This window comes from Mixophyes fleayi, chromosome 11, assembly GCF_038048845.1.
Source record: "Mixophyes fleayi isolate aMixFle1 chromosome 11, aMixFle1.hap1, whole genome shotgun sequence".
NCBI lineage: Eukaryota > Metazoa > Chordata > Amphibia > Anura > Limnodynastidae > Mixophyes > Mixophyes fleayi.
In genome coordinates, this window is record NC_134412.1 from 26,086,332 (window position 1) to 26,107,440 (window position 21,109).

Here is a 21,109-nt window from a genome sequence, read left to right on the forward strand (position 1 = left end):
GTCTGGTATCATTTTAAACCCTTATTCATCAGCAGTTGTCCGGTTCTTTCGCCGAAGAGATCGCACATTGCATACTCTAGTTAGTGATGTTTGGGAATTAATACTTAAAGTTATACTGACTGTAATGTGTAAATAGACTAGCTTAAACTGGTTTCTGGGCGGGAGTATCATCTGGAATGTTGACCCTCAGCCTTAGAGGGGGTTGTTTGAACTAGCCTATGACCTGATAACACTGGACCCACTTGAAGTCTGGACCTATAGAAGCAAGCCACGTCATCTGCATTGTTCTCTCTGTAACACTGAGTGTATATAATATAGCTGTACTCCCACTGGCTTCAGTCTTGTCTGACCACAGTATTCTGGAGTGAAATACTGTCCTCTGGTACCAGTGGAAGCGCAGCTTGCGCAAGCGAGCGCAGCAGTATGTATTTATCTTTTGGTATTGGCTGTACTGTATTATAATCATGTATTGAACTGTTAAATTTTACATCTGCTAAAATAAATTACTTTGTGCTTTGGAAACACAATACAATCGCTTGGGCAATGCTTATTTGAAAACGATAAAATTACTTTAATAATTCATAATAATGGAGATGGAAATAAATGGAATATTACCCCCTTTACTGCACAATTGCTTTAAAGTCTTTGGCAAGTTTATTTCTGTATTTTAGACTAGCTGAGATTCACACCCTCGGACAATAGCTGAAAAACACCTCTGACCTGTACAGGTGTCGGGCTCGAACATGACAAGGCAGCTTGCTCCAACTATCAAAGGCTTTCCGTGCAGTAGTGACTGCCATTTCCACATCTTCCTCATTTCCCTGGATGGTGGTGGCCAAAGTCTCACCTGAAGATTAATTGGGAAAGCGGCTCAGAGATGGAAGATACTGGTGTTTCAGACATAGTAACATTAATAATAGAGTTTTACTGACTCTAGAGATTAGTTCATGGTATAACCTGGATATCACAGTCTAGCTCTGTCACCATACATATTAGTGCAGTTACTACTATCTAATAAAAAAAAGGTATATCTGATGAAAACCCATTCAGCCTACAGACAAAATTGCATATCACATATGACAGGATCTATGGTCACACACAGTGCACCAACCTGCAGATCACTGGCTAGAGGAGTTGACCAATGCCCTCACACATGCCAATGTGATCATCAGATGATCAGATTAATGCACATGTCCATACTTTATCTGGTTGTTGTTTTTTTTTGCAGATAATCTGATCAAAACCCGATTTTATGAAAATTGTTAGACAGAAAAATAAAAAAAGGCGTACTCTGCGTATACTCTCTCAACAACATACCCTCCATTAATAGTGAATGAAATTTCTGTTGAGACGGACAAGGTGTGATTCAATATAAGATTATCCTGCGAACAAAATATATCTGCAGTTGATCAATCCACAGTCATAACGGATCAGTCACTGCAAAAAGCCTATATCCAGACAGCTTCCCTTTAAACTGCAGTGATGTGTGCTATGGAATAAACCGACAGTAGATACGCTTCATACAGTACAGTCATTGGATACAGGATGTAAAATATTAAAATCTCACTTTACCCCAAAATATTTGGAACATGTCATGGTCATACAAGTAAAAGTAGCCATTACTAGGTATGACCTGTATACAGTTTACCTAGATAGTGTAGTGTTTCCTCTGCAGAGACCTGTCTATGAAGTCTGCTCATTATCTGTTGAGTTGCAATCATCAGGAAGCAATAGCACCAGGTGCAGTTCTAATAGAAAACTGCCATAAGGTAATGGCTAAAAGAGCCAGCGGCTAAATTATTCTATAGTCACCTCCAGGCAACCAACTGTAGTTGAAGCTAGCAGCTAGTAACCACTTTGGGTATGAACACGTCATGATCATCAATGCCACAGATCATAATATAGTGATATAGCAATATATGTAGGTAATGAGCCTGAAAGCTTTTGACAGGAAAACACTGAAAACTACTCACCGGTTGCTGGGTTCTTAGTAGCATATGTCTGTCTACATTCCGGCTTTATCCACTTGCCGCCTACAAAATGTCCAAAGCTGCGTTCGTGAGAGTCAAGCCAAGCCTACAAGAAAGAAAAAAGAAAAGAAAAAAAAAAAAGGTATTGCATGATGTATTTATTGTTTTTAAATTACAGTAGCCAGTTTGTATCAAATTGGTAATAAGCAGAAATGACAGCGTGCCTGTCTCCTACACACAATGGATGCCACCATTTGTCAGGATGAACCAATTCATGAGAATGCAGCTTTCTCACTCACTATCATCATCACCACCATTTATTTATATAGCGCCACTAATTCCGCAGCGCTGTACAGAGAACTCACTCACATCGGTCCATTGGGGCTTACAGTCTACATTCCCTAACACCCACACATACTCACTTACATACGCAGAGAGACAGACACACAGACTAGGGTCAATTTTGTTATCAGCCAATTAACCTACCAGTATGTTTTTGGAGTGTGGGAGGAAACCGGAGCATCCGGAGGAAACCCACGCAAACACGGGGAGAACATACAAACGCCACACAGATAAGGCCATGTTCGGGAATTTAAATCATTTCCCCAGTGCTGTAAGGCAGAAGTGCTAACCACCTTGCCACCGTGCTGCCCAGTGCTTTGTATCTGAGGAATGTGCCTAGTGATTTGTTAGACTGCATTCTCATACATTGGTTCAGCTCACAAAATTGCAACCTCCACTGTATGCAGGCAACATAAGGATATGCTTAAAGATAGTACATTCGTTCCCCTGGCACCATCAGGTCATCTCCTGATGGTCAAACACACTGAATATATCAGGGATACATTGGTTTGTTACTATATATGGGACATGATTAGGTCAATGTACAGATACTTTTTTTTTTTTTTTTAAACAAATTAAGCTTCAAGTCCTATCTTACTGGCTGCGCTGGAGGGCAATGAACTATTGGTTTGTACCAATATCAAAAAGGAACTGGACACAAAAAGTTAAACCACAAATTTAAAGTAAAGCTAAATAAAGTGAAGTGAGATTTACACTGTCACCAGTTCTAACAATGTTGATGTATGTTCTTTATCTCAAGGTAGCTAACGTTTATCAGAAACTTATTTACCATATTAGGAAACTGTAAATTAGTGTATAGATGATTACATCGTGTTAGATGCTGTTAAAGGGGCATATTCAATTAGCTTTTGGATTCGCGGTAACGCGCCGGAACAGCCGCAAAACGTAATACACGGTACCGCAATAACGTGGATTTTCGTTCGCAGCCCATAGGGTTGCGAACGAAAATCCGCGTTAATGCGGTACCGTAATACCCGCAAGAACACGCACTTTTCGCGACAACGCGCGTTACCGCGAATCCAAAAGCTAATTGAATATGCCCCAAAATGTCTAAAAACTTGTATTTGTCAGCACAAGGACACAATTCTCTCTGATTGAGAGGTGCCCACATCTGATGTGAAAGGAATAGAGACTTCATATTTACTACAGGAGACTTTGAAAATACTTTTTACCTTATTATATAATAGCAGCTTCCATTAAGCAAGTGCTGAGATTGTAAAACTGTTGGTATATATACACACTAAACTGCGGGTTTGAAAAAGTGGAGATGTTATCTATAGTAACCAGATTCTAGCTGTCATTTTATAGAATGCACTAAATAATAATTAGAATCTGATTGGTTGCTATAGGCAACATCTCCACTTTTTCAAACCCGCGGTTTGATAAATCTAGCCCCAAGACTGATGTCCTTGTCTACCTTGAATGTATCGTCTATGGGCTAGATTTACTAAACTGCGAGTTTGAAAAAGTGGAGCTGTTGCCTATAGCAACCAATCAGAATCTAGCTATCATTTATTTAGTACATTCTACAAAATGATAGCTTAAATCTGATTGGTTGCTATAGGCAACATCTCCACTTTTTCAAACCCGCAGTTTAGTAAATATACCCCTATGTCTTTATTTTCTATATGTGCAAATGTTAGGTGTCTCCATTTATCTTATACTTGTTTATTTGCATTTATACTTCTCTCACATATTTTGTGTTTATTTGTTAACTTGTTTATTCCTATCCACATGATTTGTATGTCACCTGATTCTGACCTTGCTGTTGTAATAATGGTCGACCAATCAAACATAAACTTGCAGAAAGTTCGTCCTGAGAGCACACACTGAAAACTATCTTAGGCCACAAAGGATGGGTTTGTTCAGGTCTTTTAAAGGCAGCAGTGACTTCAGCCAGGACAATGGTTTGGTCTGTAATATATGTATTTGATAGAAACGCATATTGTGCAGTAAATACATCTTAAAATGACTTTAATTTTTGTTTACTACATACCTGCACCTTTTACTCAATACATCCTTCATAACTCTGGATTTCTTTTGTGCTACTAAGCCATGTCTTTATATTCTATGAACTGTAAGCAGGACCATGTTAGTGTATTTATTAAAACCCAGTTGTGTTTTATTACAGTGTTTTTTCCCACTTGTACAGTGCTGTGTAGTGTGGCACTGTATAAATTATTAATAACAAAATAATTAAACAGATTGCGAACATCCTGCGATAACACAGCTTTGCAGTGCTCTCTGCATTGCATACAATTGTTCCTAGGACATTGTGAGTAATTAACGCTGTCTGATGATATTAAAAAGACAAAGTAATAAAAAAAAAGCTAGAGGATAACTATAATGTTAAGATTACAGGGTGGTAATACAGTTAACACACCCAAAAGGTAGAAAAGCACTATCCCTAGTTTCTTGCAAATCTTCCAATTGTGGTCTAAAATTGATTTTATTAAGGGTAAATATACACATCTCACTGCAGATTTGTGTACAGTATTTGCACTGTTAATACAGCCTTAACATTACATGTGAATGAAGGCAAAAGGTTCCAATCAGTTACTAAATACTTGAGGAGGGATCCTGTTAAAATGTACCATGCATTGGTAAACAAGAAATAAACCTTTGTACAGTCAATACAGTGTAACCAAATGTTACTGTACTGATCATAAATTCTCCCTACACCTCTCCGCTTATACAGTTATAAATTTAAAACATATATGTCTAAAACAAAGAGAATGAAACAAAACAGTATATTTACAAGCCATTTGAAAGTATATGTCATTGAAGGGTGGAAAAATAACTTCTGAGAAAGTATATAGGAACTTAAATTTGAGAAACTAGCTAAGCATTGTTTAAGCAGGTAGCCAGGAATGACGCACACAATTCAAGTTCAGGGTCACATGACAGTGTTGTGTGTGACTTCAGAGCAATTTTAGTTACCATTGGGATTCATACAGCTGCACAGCATTAAAAGGTGGCAGCCTGTTTAGCAGTTACATTGAACTTTCTAAAATCAGGAATACCGATGATGAGAATTCAACACCGGCCTCCAATATCAACCAAAAAGGTTCCATGTCTGGAGTGCAACAAATCAGATTTGCAGCGGGACCTTTAAGCCAGTGGTTACTTGTATGACGTTACACCTCCAATACCCCATTCATACTGCACCAAAATACCGGGTTTTTGCCGGGGCGAGCTCAAACGACCCGGGTCTTGGTGCAGTATGAATGGTACAAGTCAAAAATCCCGGGTCTAAAAACCCGGGTCTTCAACCCGGGATTTATCGAAGGGTAATTCCCGGGTCGGACCCGGGTTGCCTGCACTATGAATGGTGCAACCCGGGTTTTTCAACCCAGGTTGCACAGAAAACAAGCTGATTGGCTGTCTGCCTCTCTCTGGAGGATGATGTCATCTGTGGGAGCCCGTGGAAGAAAAAAAAAAAACAGTCACCTTTCAATGACATCACCATTTTTCAGCCAATGAAAACTGCTTTGGTGATGACTACCACAAATTGCCAGGGCACAGACTTGTGCAGTATGAATGGGGTCAACCCGGGAAATTCCCGGGTCCGAGGTGCAGTATGAATGGTGTTTCTGAGCTGGGACGCTCCGAGCCCCGGCAAAAAAACCCGGCTTGAAAAACCCGGGATATTGCCGGGGCGGCAGTATGAAAGCGGTATTACTCTTGTATCGCTCATTTTTTTAAATCATACAATGCAATGTAAAATTACATATTACAAAAGAATTCCTGCAGTCCCTGTTTGTTGGAAAATTGCCTTTTGTTTCAGTACTTTGGCTACTCTTCCCATTTTGAACCATTTTTATTGTTTTGCAGAACAGTTCAGCTTACTCAGAATATCATTCACAATCTGCTCACTGCATGCTGCCATATTTTTGATAAAGTCAATCCCATATCCTAAGTTACTGGCCTGTCAATAGATAAACTACCCTATTCAAGTAATAATACAGAAATGAAATTGCTCACTCAATTTATAGGTTCACAGCAGGTGCTTGAAAGGGTGGGGTTGTCCAGAAAGTAACATCACTACATCATATACAATTGTAAAAGGTATGTACATAAGCCACTATATATTAAACATTGATCAAGTTCACATTCACATGAACAGATGTCTCACAAATCATTTTAAAAGTATTATTTTTCAGCACTGTTCCACTTTGAGATTTTGCTGCAGTCCAAATGCTGAACTTTCTACAACCGTCAGAATAAAGTTTTTCAAGTACAGACATAGAACCCTGTCACATGCTGGCTATGCTTCTCATACGGCTTTCAGGAAGACAGAAAGACGCAATAGTAACGGTCACAAGAAGATATAACTGAATAAAGAATCACATGCACCATTTAAAACTCAATTGCAACATCCACTAAACAAATTAGCACAGTGGCCTGAAGGTGGAAGTGATTCATTGATTTGCAGTAACATTTATTGAAGCTAATTAGCAAAGTGCACTTGAGGATTATTTCTGAAGGCACATGCGCAACAAAAGTGTTTACGTATTCGTCTACATCCTTGCACATCAATGACTTGAAACCCTTAAACCTGGAGAGGCATAAAGGAGCGGCAAGCAGAGTACAGTAAAGGCAAGTTCACACAAGTGCAACATAATTAGATGTTGACACATGCCCAGATACACCATCTAGTCACATTACATACAGACTACTGCAGGAAAGAAAACTCACATTTGATATTTAAAAGGGTAGACAACAGATATGGCAGTGTTTGAAAATACGAAAAGTGTAATCTTTATATTTATTAATAACAGTAAACATTATCTTGTGTATATGACACCACTACATTATTACAAATAGGGTAATGAGACTTTAGCATTTACTAGTAACACTGCCAAGCTGCATCTCTGCACCATCGTTAGGCGTAAGTATGCAAACATGGACAGCAAGGTGGCTCAGTGGTTGGCACTTCTGCCTCACAGCACTGGGGTCATGATTTTGATTCCTGACCATGGCCTTTTCTGTGTGGCGTTTGTATGTTCTCCCCGTGTTTGCGTGGGTTTCCGCCGGGTGCTTCAGTTTCCTCCCACACTCCAAAAACCTACTAGTAGGTTAATTGGCTGCTATTAAATTGACCCTAGTCTATATGTGTGCGTGTTAGGGAATTTAGACTGTAAGCTCCAATGGGACAGGGACTGATGTGAGTTTGTTCTCTGTACAGCGCTGCGGAACTAGGGACGCTGTATAAATAGCTGATGATGATGTAATCTTGGCCCAAATACTACAGTTTTTGAGCTGGGTGCTTCTTGAGAAACACGCGACTAAACAGATCAATGTACGCTTTTTTTGCATAGCCCTTTTCTCTGTACGTTCGGAGAATATGTGTCCAAATCTAAATGCGCCCTTTGACTGCACCACCTTTGTTTTGAACGGATGTACCTGGTTTGTCTACCAGGGGCTGGGGTCAAGGGGGCATAGTTGGTCTCATAGTTGGATACCTTGGGCTGGGTCACTGGGCTACCTGCAAATTTTTTCTTGCAAAACGTTCTTAATAGGTTGCTGAGCAAAGTCTCAGCCCCCCGGGCTAAAATTTGCCTGCCAGTCCCTGTTGTCTGACCAGCGCATATAAATAAGCATGCCTACTCCTCAATAAACGGGTGACGCTTCTGCATCCTAGAAGTAAGCCTAGGCGGTAGATTTATCAAACTTTCTAAAAAAAAAGAAAAGTGTTTCCAATAGTATCCAATCAGATTCTAGCTATCATTTTCGAGAATTATCTCTTTAATCGTATTGCTTGCTTAGGGCAAAACCTCCACTTTTCCTTTTTAAATGGTTTAATAAATCTACTCCTGGGTGTGCGGACAGGAGGGACAGTCTACAGATGCACACTGTGCAAAAGTGTACACATCACATCAAAGGCGCAAAACAGCTTTCACTCAAAATAATCGTTTCCGCTTTTCTCCTAAAATAATGCTTGTTATAGCCTTATTTGACTTAAATTGCACATGACAGTAAAGGGACACTGGAAATGTAATTATTACATGTGACTTCTGTGTGCAAAGCTTTTTACTACATTATTCGGAGTACATCTAGTAATGGGTCCAATTGAAAGCATGGATTGAGACCTGTTGACACCAGCCATGAGATGCTTCAAAATGCACCTTCTCCACTCATTTACCTCATATGAATAACTGGCTTGGGAAAGGAAACCATCATCATAAATCACCATTTATTTATATAGCACCACTATTTCCACAGTGCTGTACAGAGAACTCACATCAGTCCCTGCCCCATTGGGGGTTACAGTCTACTCCATCCAATTTCTCCCCTCAGCATATGCAGACATCTGCTCCTCCGAAAACCCAATGAACTCTAGACACGCTTGTGCAAATTGAGGGGCATGGTGAATTCATGGCTGGTTTCACACTGCACAGATTATTATATACAATATATTCTAACATATAGTGATCTCTAATATGGTACTTTTACTAAAGTTAAGACAGGTATGTTCATTTAGTAATCAACAGTTATTCACTGTCATACATATGTTGATGTTTTATCAACATTTACAGTAATAAACTTCTAAAAGACTAGAAAATAATAAGATATGTATAAGGCAACAAACTGCATTCCTGCCAGCAAAGACTCCACGTTACAAAACACTGACACTTCAGTTACATTTGCAAAAGTAGAACAAATAAAAAAGGTTAGCCAGAACTTCCTATACTGATATCACACTAATTTCAGCAGACAGTCAGGGAAACCTGTTATTCCCAGTCACCTGTGCAATGTTAGCAGCCTCAGGAGCAGGTCCATACTGCATGGAGGTGAATATGTCTTTCACTGTAGGTTTGTCATCTCCAGTAGTTGCAGCCATGACTTTCAGCTCTGCAAGGGATTAGTGCCAATTAACCAATTCACTGCCTGCCACCAGGAGGAGTGTCAGTGCCTCTGCTGGAAACATCACTTCCGCCGGAAAAGGGTCACAGAAATGAATACAGCCCAGTCAAGACCTGGCATTTCACCCTTGTGGTTCATCTAAATAGCTCAGTTAGCTGCAGCACTGTGTACTACGTCCGTGAGCTGCTCCGCTGTACAGTGAAGAGGAAGGAGCTCACAGCCAGGGAAGAAAAAATAACGGACCGGAAGAAGGTCAACCGAAAGTGTGTGTGTGTACACCCGGAAGTGCATGTACACCCGGAAGTTTCCTCCATGTGCTGTAGTTCAGGCATTTACTGTTGCTTGGCTGGGATGATGCTAATGCTTCGTGGTGAGTGAACGCAGAGCAGTTAGTCTATATGATTTCATATGAGTCACAGCTATTTAACACATGGCTTCCCAGTTGTTGTGGAACTACAAGTACCGGTATGTCATGGTGGGTCTTGCGGTCCCCAGCTCTGCAGAGATTGCAGCTTGTCTAAGCCTTTTGTTTGTTGTGCTGACAACATTGTGTCATGCATTGCCATATAGGATCTAAAAATGTTCAGTAGCAATAGTTCAAACGCATCTTGCATTTGTATCAGGAAAACCACTTGGTTTTATTAACTTTTTGTACAATTATGTCTAATGTAGGTTTACTTTATGAGTCTCTCAGCCAAAGGTTTGCTTTGAAAGATGGTAAAGATTGAGAAACAATAACACATACTTAAAGATGTCTGTATGCAGTTTAAATCTGGTTATGTAGTATGCTAACGGTTTTACAATGGCTGAAGTCCACTTTAGCCCTGCAAACCTTAACTTTAATGACATCTATTGAACAGGTAACATTGTAGAAAATGTAGAGTAACTCATAGGAACCAATTGGATCTGTCATTTTTGTAGCACAGTTTAGAATATAAAAGCCTACATCTGTGTTGCTGTAGGATACAGAAGCTTTTCTCGAGTTCCCTGTGCATCGGTTTTCATAAATGTCCCTGATTGGAAGTGGTTTAATATTTTTTTGGGCATTGACATGGGTAATGCTCAGATGATCTAAAACAGGAGTTACCAAAATGTTTCATTATAAGACTTCAAAAATTGTATATAGATTTCCAACATCTACAGAACTAAAAGCTGCTAGCTATGCTTTTAAATACACATATCTAACACGTAGTTTTATATACAAACTTGCAAACATTCTACTCCCCCTCAAGAAGGAGATTTAAACACTCTCCGCTTACTCTCCATTCTTTAGCCCACTGATGTATTGTCCAGATCCCTCTGCTCTTCCATGCACTCTCCTGTTCCATGATCCTCCATCCACATCCTAGATCCCCTTTTTTGCCCCCAATACATTCAATTACCTATACTGCCTGTGTTACATTAAAGCTCCAAGGCTGTTTGGAAGACGTTTGTCGAATTAAGACTTAACTTACTTTTGAATGCTGTTTGCCGGGGAATAATGTTCACCTGTAGGTGGGCAGCCCATCCTGCAGCCACTGATCCAGAATTGATAACTGCTCTTCAAGTATTAAATACAACAAATGTTATAACTGTGTTCACAGAATGAATATTACAGTAGAGTTCATTGATGTTACATTACACCATAAAATCAATTTACATAAGAGCCATATTCAATTAAAATCCTAGCTACAGATCCCCATTACAAATATGGTTACTTCTTTTAAAACATTTACAATATCTAAACTCTTGATATATTCAGTCTGGTATCAGGACACAACTGTGTGTCGCAATAACACTGGAGCCAGTGATATAGGAGATTGCTACCTGTCCTCGTTTATTGGTGTTACCAAGGTATAATTAACCCTTTCACATCCGGGGTTGTTTGCGTCTCCAGGGCCGAAGCAAATGTAACACTTACATTTGGGTTACACACATGTTTTCTTACTTAGCTTACATGCATTTTAAGTTTGATATTGGTTTTGTGTTTGTTTTTTTTGTTAGTTACATAGGGCTTTCTTATGGTAACAGATTGTAATATATATCCCCTATTTGCTTTTTTTGTGTTGTAGTATTGCTTAAGAAAGATGGCAAATATTAAAAGTGTGTAACTTTGTCTGTGTTTGACTTCTAACATGGATATTGTTCCCCTTTTTTCAGACTCTTGCTGCTAAACCTTGAGGAATAAGTTTAGATTCCGCAGGATCCAAATCGTTCACCTTTAAAGATGGAATCTGACAAATCTCTGCTCTCTGCAGAGCTGAATATGGAAATGGAAGAAGCTCTGTATGAGAAGATGTTGTTGAAGGTATGTTTCATTATATTATGTTATAATGTCCTCTGGTGATTTATTTAACATGTATTGTAATTTATTCTAGACCTAATTTTAATGTTGCTACCTTATGTCTTATTTTTCACCTCCGTTCTTAACGTGGGAATTCTTCATCACCAAGTAGTGTGACTGTGCAGAGAACATGGGCAGCACGGTGGCTTAGTGGTTAGCACTTCTGCCTCACAGCACTGGGGTCATGAGTTCAGTTCCTGACCATGGCCTTATCTGTGTGGAGTTTGTATGTTCTCCCCGTGTTTGCGGGGGTTTTCTCTGGGTGCTCCGGTGTCCTCCCACACTTCAAAAACATACTAGTAGGTTACTGGGCTGCTATTAAATTGACCTTAGTCTGTGTGTGTGTGTGTGTGTGTGTGTGTGTATGTTAAGGAATTTAGACTGTAAGCTCCAATGGGGCAGGGACTGATGTGAGTGAGTTCTCGGTACAGAGCTGCAGAATTAGTGGCACTATCTAAATAGCTGCTGATGAGCAGTACATGGTACAACCTTCATTGTCTGCTTTCTACAGTTATGTGGTCCCTTTCATTTGTCAATGGACGAATAGAGCTGATAACTGTCTTGATTGTACTCTTCTCTGCCAGTGAGAATATTAGAAGAACCCATCTTTATTTATATATTTCCAATCATATTATGCAGCGATGTACAGCGACTATGTAATCATTCATATCAGTCCCTGCGCATTAGAGCTTACAATCTAAACTCTCTAACACACACACAAACATTCTTTTCAGAAGCCAGTTAACCTATCAGTATGTTTTTTTCAGTGTGTGAAGAAACTGAAGCTCTTGAAAGTAACCCACGCAAACACGGGGAGAACATACAAACTCCTCATAGATAAGGTCATGGTCGAGAATCAAACTCATGACCCCAGTGCTGTAAGGCAGAAGTGCTAACCACTAAGCCACAGTGCTGCATATATATTTAAACTATAGAAGGGATCATTACCAGCACTGGCTAGGTAGAGAAACTCAATTACACCTGGGGTCCCAGATATGGGATCCTCATGTATCTGCCACTAGAAAGGAGGGGGAAATAAAATTTTTTTATACTTTTGTAATGTTTTGCACTAAATAAAATGTGTATTTGACTGCTGTTTCACTCTACTATATGTTTTGCAGGCCAAGCAAGATATACAAAGCAGACTTCCAAATCTACAAGAGTCAAAACAAATCCGACCCCAGCCAGGTAAATAGGTTCTTACTCTGATTCCTGTATCGCAGAATGTCGCCTTTGTTCTAGTTAATTCATATAGTTACAATGTTTCCACTTTTAAGTTGGTAGACATTGTATATCCATATTACATTGTTGTGTAGATTTAAATGCCATGCTCTGTATATTGGTTTCTTTATTGCTACTTTTTGTTGTAAATCAGGTTTCTGCATTAAAACTCGCTCATCGAAAAATGCAAAGATCTTCATAAACATCTGCAAGTCAAGTCAGATCCCAGCACCCCCAGATCTCAGCGAGCAGGAGCTGGTCACCATCTTGGAATCGGATGATCCCTCTGGGTATCGTGTCCCCATGAGCATTGGCGAGCCGCACCTCGAAGTAGATAATAGTAAGATTTTTCTTTTGTGGTGTTTTTATTTTGTTTGGAATCGACATCTGGTGATTACATCTCTAGGGAAAAAGTGAGAAAATGCAACCGTAATGGAGCAGCCAGCGTTGGCACAAGATTCTACCTTTAATAATATCTTACCAGGCATTTACCCCCCCGTCCCCTCTCGCTCCCTCCTCTCCCCTCTGGGGGTTTCCCTGTCATCCGTGACCTCCCTCTTGGGCTCCGTCGTATGCGGACCTTCCCCTCTCCCCTCCCCCCCACCCTAGCTGTGCTTTGAGCTCACTGAGTTACTGTGCTTATTGTTTACTGTACTGTGCTGTCTCACCCCGTATTGTAAGTTTGTTTGTCCCTGTACGGCGCTACGGACACCTAGTGGCGCCCTATAAATGAAAATTAATAATAATAATAATAATTATTCAAATACAATGTTATTAAAGTGAATTGTTCAGAGAATCACATTTCATCTGTTCCTCTCTATGCTGAAGACTTCTCTGTTATAAAGCTAAACCATTTATTGACAAGTACAATGGTTTGCTTGCCTTCCTAATTACTGTATTGAGAATGTTAACTGCAATGCAATAAGGAAGGGAGCCATGCTGACAACACCATGATGATGGCCGTTATATAGAGAATACTGTTGTGCAGATGGACTTGGTTGATGGATCACCAACTTTAACAAACTTCTCTAACCTTAACTACTTACATCCTAACTGAAACATCTGTCTCGCTTTCCCTGGTTGCCGGAAGAAGGATAAATAATTTAGAGGAGATTGTTAAGGATAGATAACTTTGCTAATTTGGATGGTTTGATGGGTGGTTAACATTTTAATCTATATCTCTACAGAAATAATTTCACATCATATTTAATTATTTTGCTGAATATTCCTATAATACTAACCTTTCCCTTTTTTCTGCGTTTGTATCCCCTTCATAAGCAGACAAAATCCTTTGTATCAAAGCCATCTGATTTGTTGTTTGTTCCTTTATGTAGGCGGCAGCAGTTGCACAGCCTACGACCTTGTGATAAACAGTTCTTTCTTTGACAAAATGAAGGTATGTATCAATAATAAATACAAACAACTACTCTCAGATTCCATGTGACGGAACAATCCTGACTTTATTCCTGCTGTGTTTTTATCCGCTGCTGTTTCCTGTTTGTCAGAGTAATGAGCTGTTCAAAGAATTCTTTATCACTGTGGCAATGGAAGGACTAGAGAACAAGTATGAGCTGGAGCTGTCTAGAGGTAACTTTCACATGTCTTCTGTTATCCCAGTATCTTCAGCTCCATTTATACCAATACAGAGTTATAGGAAAATATGTGTTGATATGTCCATATTTAATTGGTTAATTGGTGAGATCCAGCACCCCCCAAACTGCCAATTTTGAAATAAATATCCTAATTGTTTTTGCAATCCAGGAGTGCGACATGCTATCTTCTATTTCATATTTGTTGTTTAATATATATATATATATATATATATATATATATATATATATATATATATATCTTGATTTATAGTCTGTGGTACTTTGCCTACAAGTTCAAATTCTCTTTCTTAACAAGATTTCATCACTTTGGGACACGCTCTCACCCCTCCCTCCCTTTCAATGGTGGGCTCCTGCTATTCGCACAATACAGGTGTTCATTGGAACTTCTTTGTAATCGGAGAGAAAATTTTCTGAAAGAAAATTCTCTAAAATGCTTGGCTCTGATATAGCGGTAGCGTACAGGGTGGGGGGGGGGGGGGGTATTGTGTAAAATTTCCCCAAAAAGGTGTTTAGATATGGCTTCAACAACGGTGTTTATGTGCATTGGGCCCAAAGTTTGAGAGACCAATCTTTATTTATAACTAACAAAATATGTATCGCTATTGTTTGTGATGTTTGTCTGGGGAACCTCAATGTAGAACCAAGTACTTGAAGAGTGTTGGGATTGGGAGTATAGTCTATATTTTGGGTAGTGGTCTAAACATTCCACCAATTCTCTCATTAGGTTTTATAGAACACATGTAAAGTGTCACTTAAAGTCAATCATCCTATTCTGTTCTGTGCAGAATGGCGAATGCTGAAGAATCGAAAGTTCATGGGATCCATCTCTGAACAAAATATCAGAACAAAATCAAAACCTATGATCCAGGAGGTGGACCCAAAGTAAGTCTGTTCAAAACGCAAATGAGCACTTTATATATTTGTTTCATTGGGAAATAAAAATGTCTTTTGTAGCGCATATTGTAATAGGAAATCATCTCCAAGTTTCAGAATGGCAGGCTTCAGTTCATTCAGGAGATCTCGTCCTACATGCCTCTCCTGCTACAGATGGCAGGAGAATAGTGGAATACAGTGATTCTGACAGAGATGGACTTGTCATGTGTCAAGAGCACTGACTAGTTTGTTCTTCTGTCACGGGACAAGCTTGTCAGGAATAGAGTACAAACACTAATCTGGACATATGACAAGCAGCTAACTTTCAACATTATCCTGCCTTAAGCAGTAGAAGAATCAACCATTAAATAGCATAAATGGGGTATAAATATCTTCTGAACAAGTGATATCATTCAGGGGATACTCTCGGGAATCATACCTCTGCCATTGGGATATGTGGATGAAGGGGGGGGCGAGGGGTGACTGTTATATATGTTTAGGTGGACATCTCCTTTAATTTTGAAAAAATAAGCATATTTCACTGCAGGAGGACTGCTAGACTATTGTTAGAGTTCACTGTGTTCTGGTGTTTCTATTCTCTGCAAAACATTTAACCCATAGTGCTGCAGACAGCACATGCTTTTAAACTTAAGAAGGCAGAAATGTGAATTAAAAATGTTTGCACATCTCATTACGTATCTGGACATATTAATAAAAATTTTTAATTTTGCTAAAGAATAGGCAAAAACTTTGTACTCGCTTTAACAGAGCGTTAGCAGCGTGTTCATTAATACATCTCCTAGTTTCCCTGCAACATAATGAACAAAGTATTTAATGAGTGTTCCCATAGAACTCCATTGTATTCTACCAAGCATTAACACTTCAGAATGCTGCTAGCAACATAAAAATTGACATGATGGAAATGCTTGTTTGTATGCTTGCTAATTTATGTCTGCGCAAAGGCGGTTTTAGCCAGCTTTAAGAATACGTACATTAATCACTTCAAATATTGACGCTCGTGTGTACAAGGCCTTAAAGCACTGAACCATCTTATATAGTATACTGTGTTTCAATTAGATTATTACAATAAATAACTGGAGGACTAATGGTGTTAAGGTTATGCAATTAGAGTAAGTATATATTTATAGCGCTTGCTGTTTCTCCTCATTATGGTGAAGATCCTTTAATTCCATGACAGTAACTCTGCTGTTGCCACATCACATCCAACCGTTAAATATGGGCTCATTTGCAGTTTGCTGAAGCGTATTAGATGCGTTCTGGCAGAAGGGGTGTCTTCAGTTTAGTTACACTTTACTATTCTGATTTCATTGTAGTGGATACAGGTCAACTGTAACCATTGCCATATATAATAAAATACATTAGAAAAAAGCCCCAAATTCAGCATGCTTTTGGGGCTGGTACCCAATATAATATCATTTGGCTTACACATTAGCAATTCTGCACCTGTGTTTTTTCGCTGTACATAGTATGCTTTAATTTATGCCATATGGCAAAAGTGTAGGGTAATTGTTTGTTTGTGATATTCTAATACATTTTTACCAAAATTCCAATTTCAGTGAATTTAAAACCTGTTTCTCAACCGGGACAAGTGTCTTTGTGATAACAACCTGTTGCAATTACACTAAATTAGAGATTTATTCTTAACACCAGTCTTGGGTTTGCCTTTTATTTAACGTTTATTACAAAAAAATCTCACTCTGATTTGTTTCTGACCTTTTTAGGCCCTCACTTCCTCCAGGCAAGTGTCTCATATCAGAAATTCAGAGGTATGTTTCTGCTCTTGTGTCTTTTCTTATGTAAGGTTAAAATAGACTGGATCACTTTTGTATGTAATGTACCTGTTTCTATCTATGGTGCCTTTTCCCAGCTCACCTGTGGTTCCTGAATATTCCATTGTGGCAGAACCGTCTGAAGGACACCCAGACTTCCTGGTGGCTGAAATCTCCTTGCCTAAAGTGGTAAGAACTAACTGATATTTGGCTGTAGTGAAACATACACTGTATGTATTGGTTATTGAAGTGTTAGTACAATATTTAGTAAACCTACTAAACAGGGCGTGTGATGTCACAGGTAGAAGAAGTAAAGAGAGAGATGTTAGTAATGTAAGTAATAGTGCTCGTATGACTGAGCTGTTTTAATAAATGAGTTGCAGATATCCAACGAGCCTCCAGATCACTGCACTCTACACATGAACAGCGGGGGAATGCTCTTTGTCGTCCCCTAAACGCTCACAGGAGAGTGTATTGGGAGCTCATGATCATGTGATATATGCAGAGAATTATGGTCATAATTGTTTCATGTGCAGAAGGGGCTGCTTATAACATACACATAGCTGATACCAAATTACCACACCCATATATTTACATGGTGTGGACAGAATGGGGTGACACTTTGATATCATGTTTTGTGGCGGCGTAGCTAAGTCTTAATAAAAAGAAGACCTTTATAAACAAACACTTGATAAAAAATTGGACTTAAGTAATGCATAGAGATCTTCCATTAAAAAGTTGCATTAAATTTACAGCAGCATTTGCATGGGTTCAAAAAGCCTATTTGTAATAAACAAAGTACATGCCGTTCTTCAGAAATCCAGTTATAAATCTGTGCTCCAACCTCTCTATCAAGATACTAAGTATTAAGATGTCTTGGGCATTATCTAAATTAGTTTTTGGCATGGCCTGAAGTTCCTGTGATACTAGGCTGATGTAATCATTCAGAGCCAATGAGCTGAAAGCTGGTAAACCACTTGTAGTTTGACACAGAAACCTCAAGACGAGGATCCTGCTCCAGTACATTAGATGTTCTCACACTCTGTTCATATGGTAACTGTGCCTATTATCGCATAACATGCATTATTATACTCTACCTACTGTCCTATCTCATTTTGCAGTATGTCCGTTCTGTTACTCATCTGTTTTACCATGTACCTGTATTACACTGATTGCTGTCCATGTCTCACTGCTCCATTATTCTCATCCCTGCTATCCGATCCTACCTCTCCTGCCCCCCTTTTTCTTCACCCTCTTGCAACTTTAACTGCTTAGCTTCTATCTCCTCTGTTACTCGCCTAGACCGCTAAGCTTAATGTCTCCTTTGCTCCTTTTTGTTTCTCACTACCCCCTCCCTCTAGATATCTGTCTATCATGCAGTTGTGTGTAGGTGACCTTAATTTGTTTAATTGCATGAACAGAATTCTTAGATCATTTTCTCTTTTCAGTCTTCTGTCAGATCTCTCATACTTGACCTGGGGGAAGACCGAATTGTATTATTGGGGCGCCCCGACCTGTACCATTTAGACATCTTCATTCCTTACAACATTGTCCAAGAGAAGAGTGGTGCTCAGTTCAACAAGGACACCAAGGTGAGCACACATTACAGAACTAGTCACAGATTTAGTTCATACAATAGAGGATTGTTCTTGAGGTTTCTCAGTGTGACTGGGTATTTTATACCATATGTGACCTGACCACTTATCACAGTCTTCTATTTGTTTCATCTGTCTGGTAAACAGAGTTTTTAATAACGTTGTATACCATTGTAAATGTCACATTGTGTTTTTTTGTTTTGCGATGGGTAGGGCTTTCTTTAGGTAACATAGTGAGATATGTTTTTATTTTAAGTGGGGGAAAACGGGCAAATCATAATGAAAGAAAACACTTTGGCCATTCTTCCTATTGTTTTATTGACCCAGTTAGTGCAGCCCCAACACCACCCTTGTTCTACCTATAAAAGTATTTCATACACACTGTCTAGTAGAGAGTATATAGCACATGTCCTGAGGCTCCTGTCACCTTAGGTGAGCTGACCATAGTGAGTCCTCTGTCTACAACCAGCCCCCTATGCCGCTACTCTTGCTATGTTATAAGATTTGAATAAAGTAGCATGAAAATCTTTTAGCGCTTCTCAATTCAAACCTAATGTCTGGCTTGTGACACGGCGGAGGGGGCTGGCTATATACTGAGAACTCGGTGTGACTGGGCCCCAAACATGGCAGGAGCTTCAGAACATGCATGTAATATACATTCTACCAGAGAGCCTATGTAGACTACTGTAATATGTGGGAAAAGCGATTTTTAATTACAAAAATAACTCCACAAAGTTGGAGCTAGCCATTTAATCCACCTTCATGCTTAGGCCAGTTTTCACATTTTTGGCTCTTGTTTCTTCGACTACCCATTTTTTTGTTTTATTATTTATTTAGTTTTAGGAACGGTAAAACTTTCTTTTGGTAGCACTTTGGAATAAATATATTTTTTTTTCCATAAGGATTTATATAAAATAAAAACAGGCCATATATAAAAATAATAAAAAAGTTTATAGTTCCTTTTATGCATTCAGTTGAACCCCAGCAATTCACTAGTTAGGCCCAGCAACAAACTGAAAAGTATATTTCTTCCCCACATACAGTATACAGCAAACGTATTTGGCATTGGAGTAAAGGGCTGTGTTCAAATGGCAGAAAGAGAGATAAGGCTGCTTACAAAAATGTGGACTGTGAACGCTTGCGGTGTCATGCAAATTGGGGAGAGGATTTGCACCTTTTGTTCCCCCACAGAGGGGATCATATTAGGAATGGTTTCCTCATCCAGGTTTCTTCTGCTCCTGAACAAGTCGCCTAGCATTAGCTCACCATTACCAATAATTTAACGAAGGCACAGAAGGGACGTGTATCACCCTCCTCTGCATCGATGTGGAATCCTCTGCCAGAAAGCCTGGTCACTGGGTATCTCTTGCTAGCACAGTGTGGAATATCTGTCTTGGGGTTTGGTGTGTTTTAATGAAAGCTGGATTATGTTGGAGGGTACTAGAATTCGAGCTTGTCACTAACAGGCTAGTACCGCTGCTTACAGAGCATAAGTGGCCACCGGGCCAGCTGGTATCCTGATACTGCTGTCTGAATAGATTTATGTCTTTGTTTCTTAAGGTTGGATAATAAATTGATGATTAACATTTTTTTTTTAAATAGCAAATTATAATTGTATATTTCAGGTGCTGACTATCACAATGCCAGTCCAGTCCTCATAGCAGTGGGCTCTGGGAGATCCAGTCCTCATAGCAGTGGCCTCTGGGAAATCCATCTTTGAGAGTCAGTCTTCTATATTGATCAAGTGGATCCAGCTTATAAATATGTTTGCTTTATATTTATTTAAAGTGTTGTGTAACGCAAAATATATTTGTACCGGAAGTTGGAGGAGAACTGAATGGAACTGTGTTTTCAATACCTGTGCTAACTTCTGGCATGTTCCCCTGAGCTGTTAGTTTGTGTTACAATTTATACTCTTGTTTCGAAGCGTGTGCCCTCATTGGTTTTTAACAGCTTATCAATTATATACTTGGCCTTAATGCTAATTAATGTAGACGTTGAATTTAAATTTAAACTAGAGGTTTTGAAGAAATTATGAATTGTTTCAAGACCACTCCACACCTAAATTGAAATGGAACCCACGAAGGTAAAATACATTGTTCAGTATTGACCTGACATTCTACCTCAGCCTGTTAATGAACAAAGTACTAATTCCTTCAATCATTTGAGACAGTGGAAGCTCCCCTCGTGTCTTTGAGACTGAATGTTGATGGCATCTACTACTGGTTGAAAAGTGGAGATGTTGATTTATGACCAGTGACCTCACTGAACCTGTCCCTGTGCCTAAATAATTCAATCCCCAACCTGCATTTCTGAAAAGCAAGTCTGTCAAGCTGTCAGTCCCTGTGCCTACTCACTTGGAGAAGCACCTCCCTCCTACCATGGAAACTTGCTCCAGAGGAATGAAAATAACTAAATATGTCCATGTTCATCGTACTCTAAGTTTAAACACTTCAGTTGTTTCATGTATCTCATCCAGCTCTGTACTATACTG

General features: G+C 39.3%; 2 protein-coding genes across 2 annotated transcripts in view; one reads left to right on the plus strand and one right to left on the minus strand.

Moving 5' to 3' along the window:
- ALDH16A1 (aldehyde dehydrogenase 16 family member A1) overlaps positions 1–9,418 on the minus strand; it is a 55,697-nt gene extending 46,279 nt beyond the window's left edge. Inside the window, exons 1-3 of the mRNA XM_075190381.1 lie at positions 9,082–9,418; positions 1,974–2,076; positions 721–847 (exon numbers count right to left, since the gene is read on the minus strand). Of these exons, the coding sequence (XP_075046482.1) occupies positions 721–847; positions 1,974–2,076; positions 9,082–9,177 (326 nt within the window). The 5' untranslated portion in view covers positions 9,178–9,418. The remainder of the gene's footprint in view (positions 1–720; positions 848–1,973; positions 2,077–9,081) is intronic.
- Positions 9,419–9,483: 65 nt separating this feature from the next.
- On the plus strand, positions 9,484–20,533 carry PIH1D1 (PIH1 domain containing 1). The gene is made up of 11 exons (XM_075190382.1): positions 9,484–9,570; positions 11,340–11,487; positions 12,645–12,711; positions 12,899–13,084; positions 14,079–14,140; positions 14,250–14,331; positions 15,143–15,239; positions 16,973–17,017; positions 17,119–17,209; positions 18,469–18,612; positions 20,241–20,533. The coding sequence occupies exons 2-11, from the start codon at positions 11,407–11,409 to the stop codon at positions 20,274–20,276; spliced, it is 891 nt and encodes a 296-aa protein (XP_075046483.1). The 5' UTR covers positions 9,484–9,570; positions 11,340–11,406; the 3' UTR covers positions 20,277–20,533.
- The last annotated feature ends 576 nt before the right edge of the window (positions 20,534–21,109 follow it).

Excerpts from the sequence above, each read along its gene's own strand:
- PIH1D1 (XM_075190382.1), top strand. The coding sequence starts at position 11,407 with ATGGAATCTGACAAATCTCTGCTCTCTGCAGAGCTGAATATGGAAATG. Across the intron at positions 11,488-12,644 it reads ATGAGAAGATGTTGTTGAAG|GCCAAGCAAGATATACAAAG; the intron begins GTATGTTTCATT and ends TATGTTTTGCAG. Across the intron at positions 14,141-14,249 it reads CTTTCTTTGACAAAATGAAG|AGTAATGAGCTGTTCAAAGA; the intron begins GTATGTATCAAT and ends CCTGTTTGTCAG.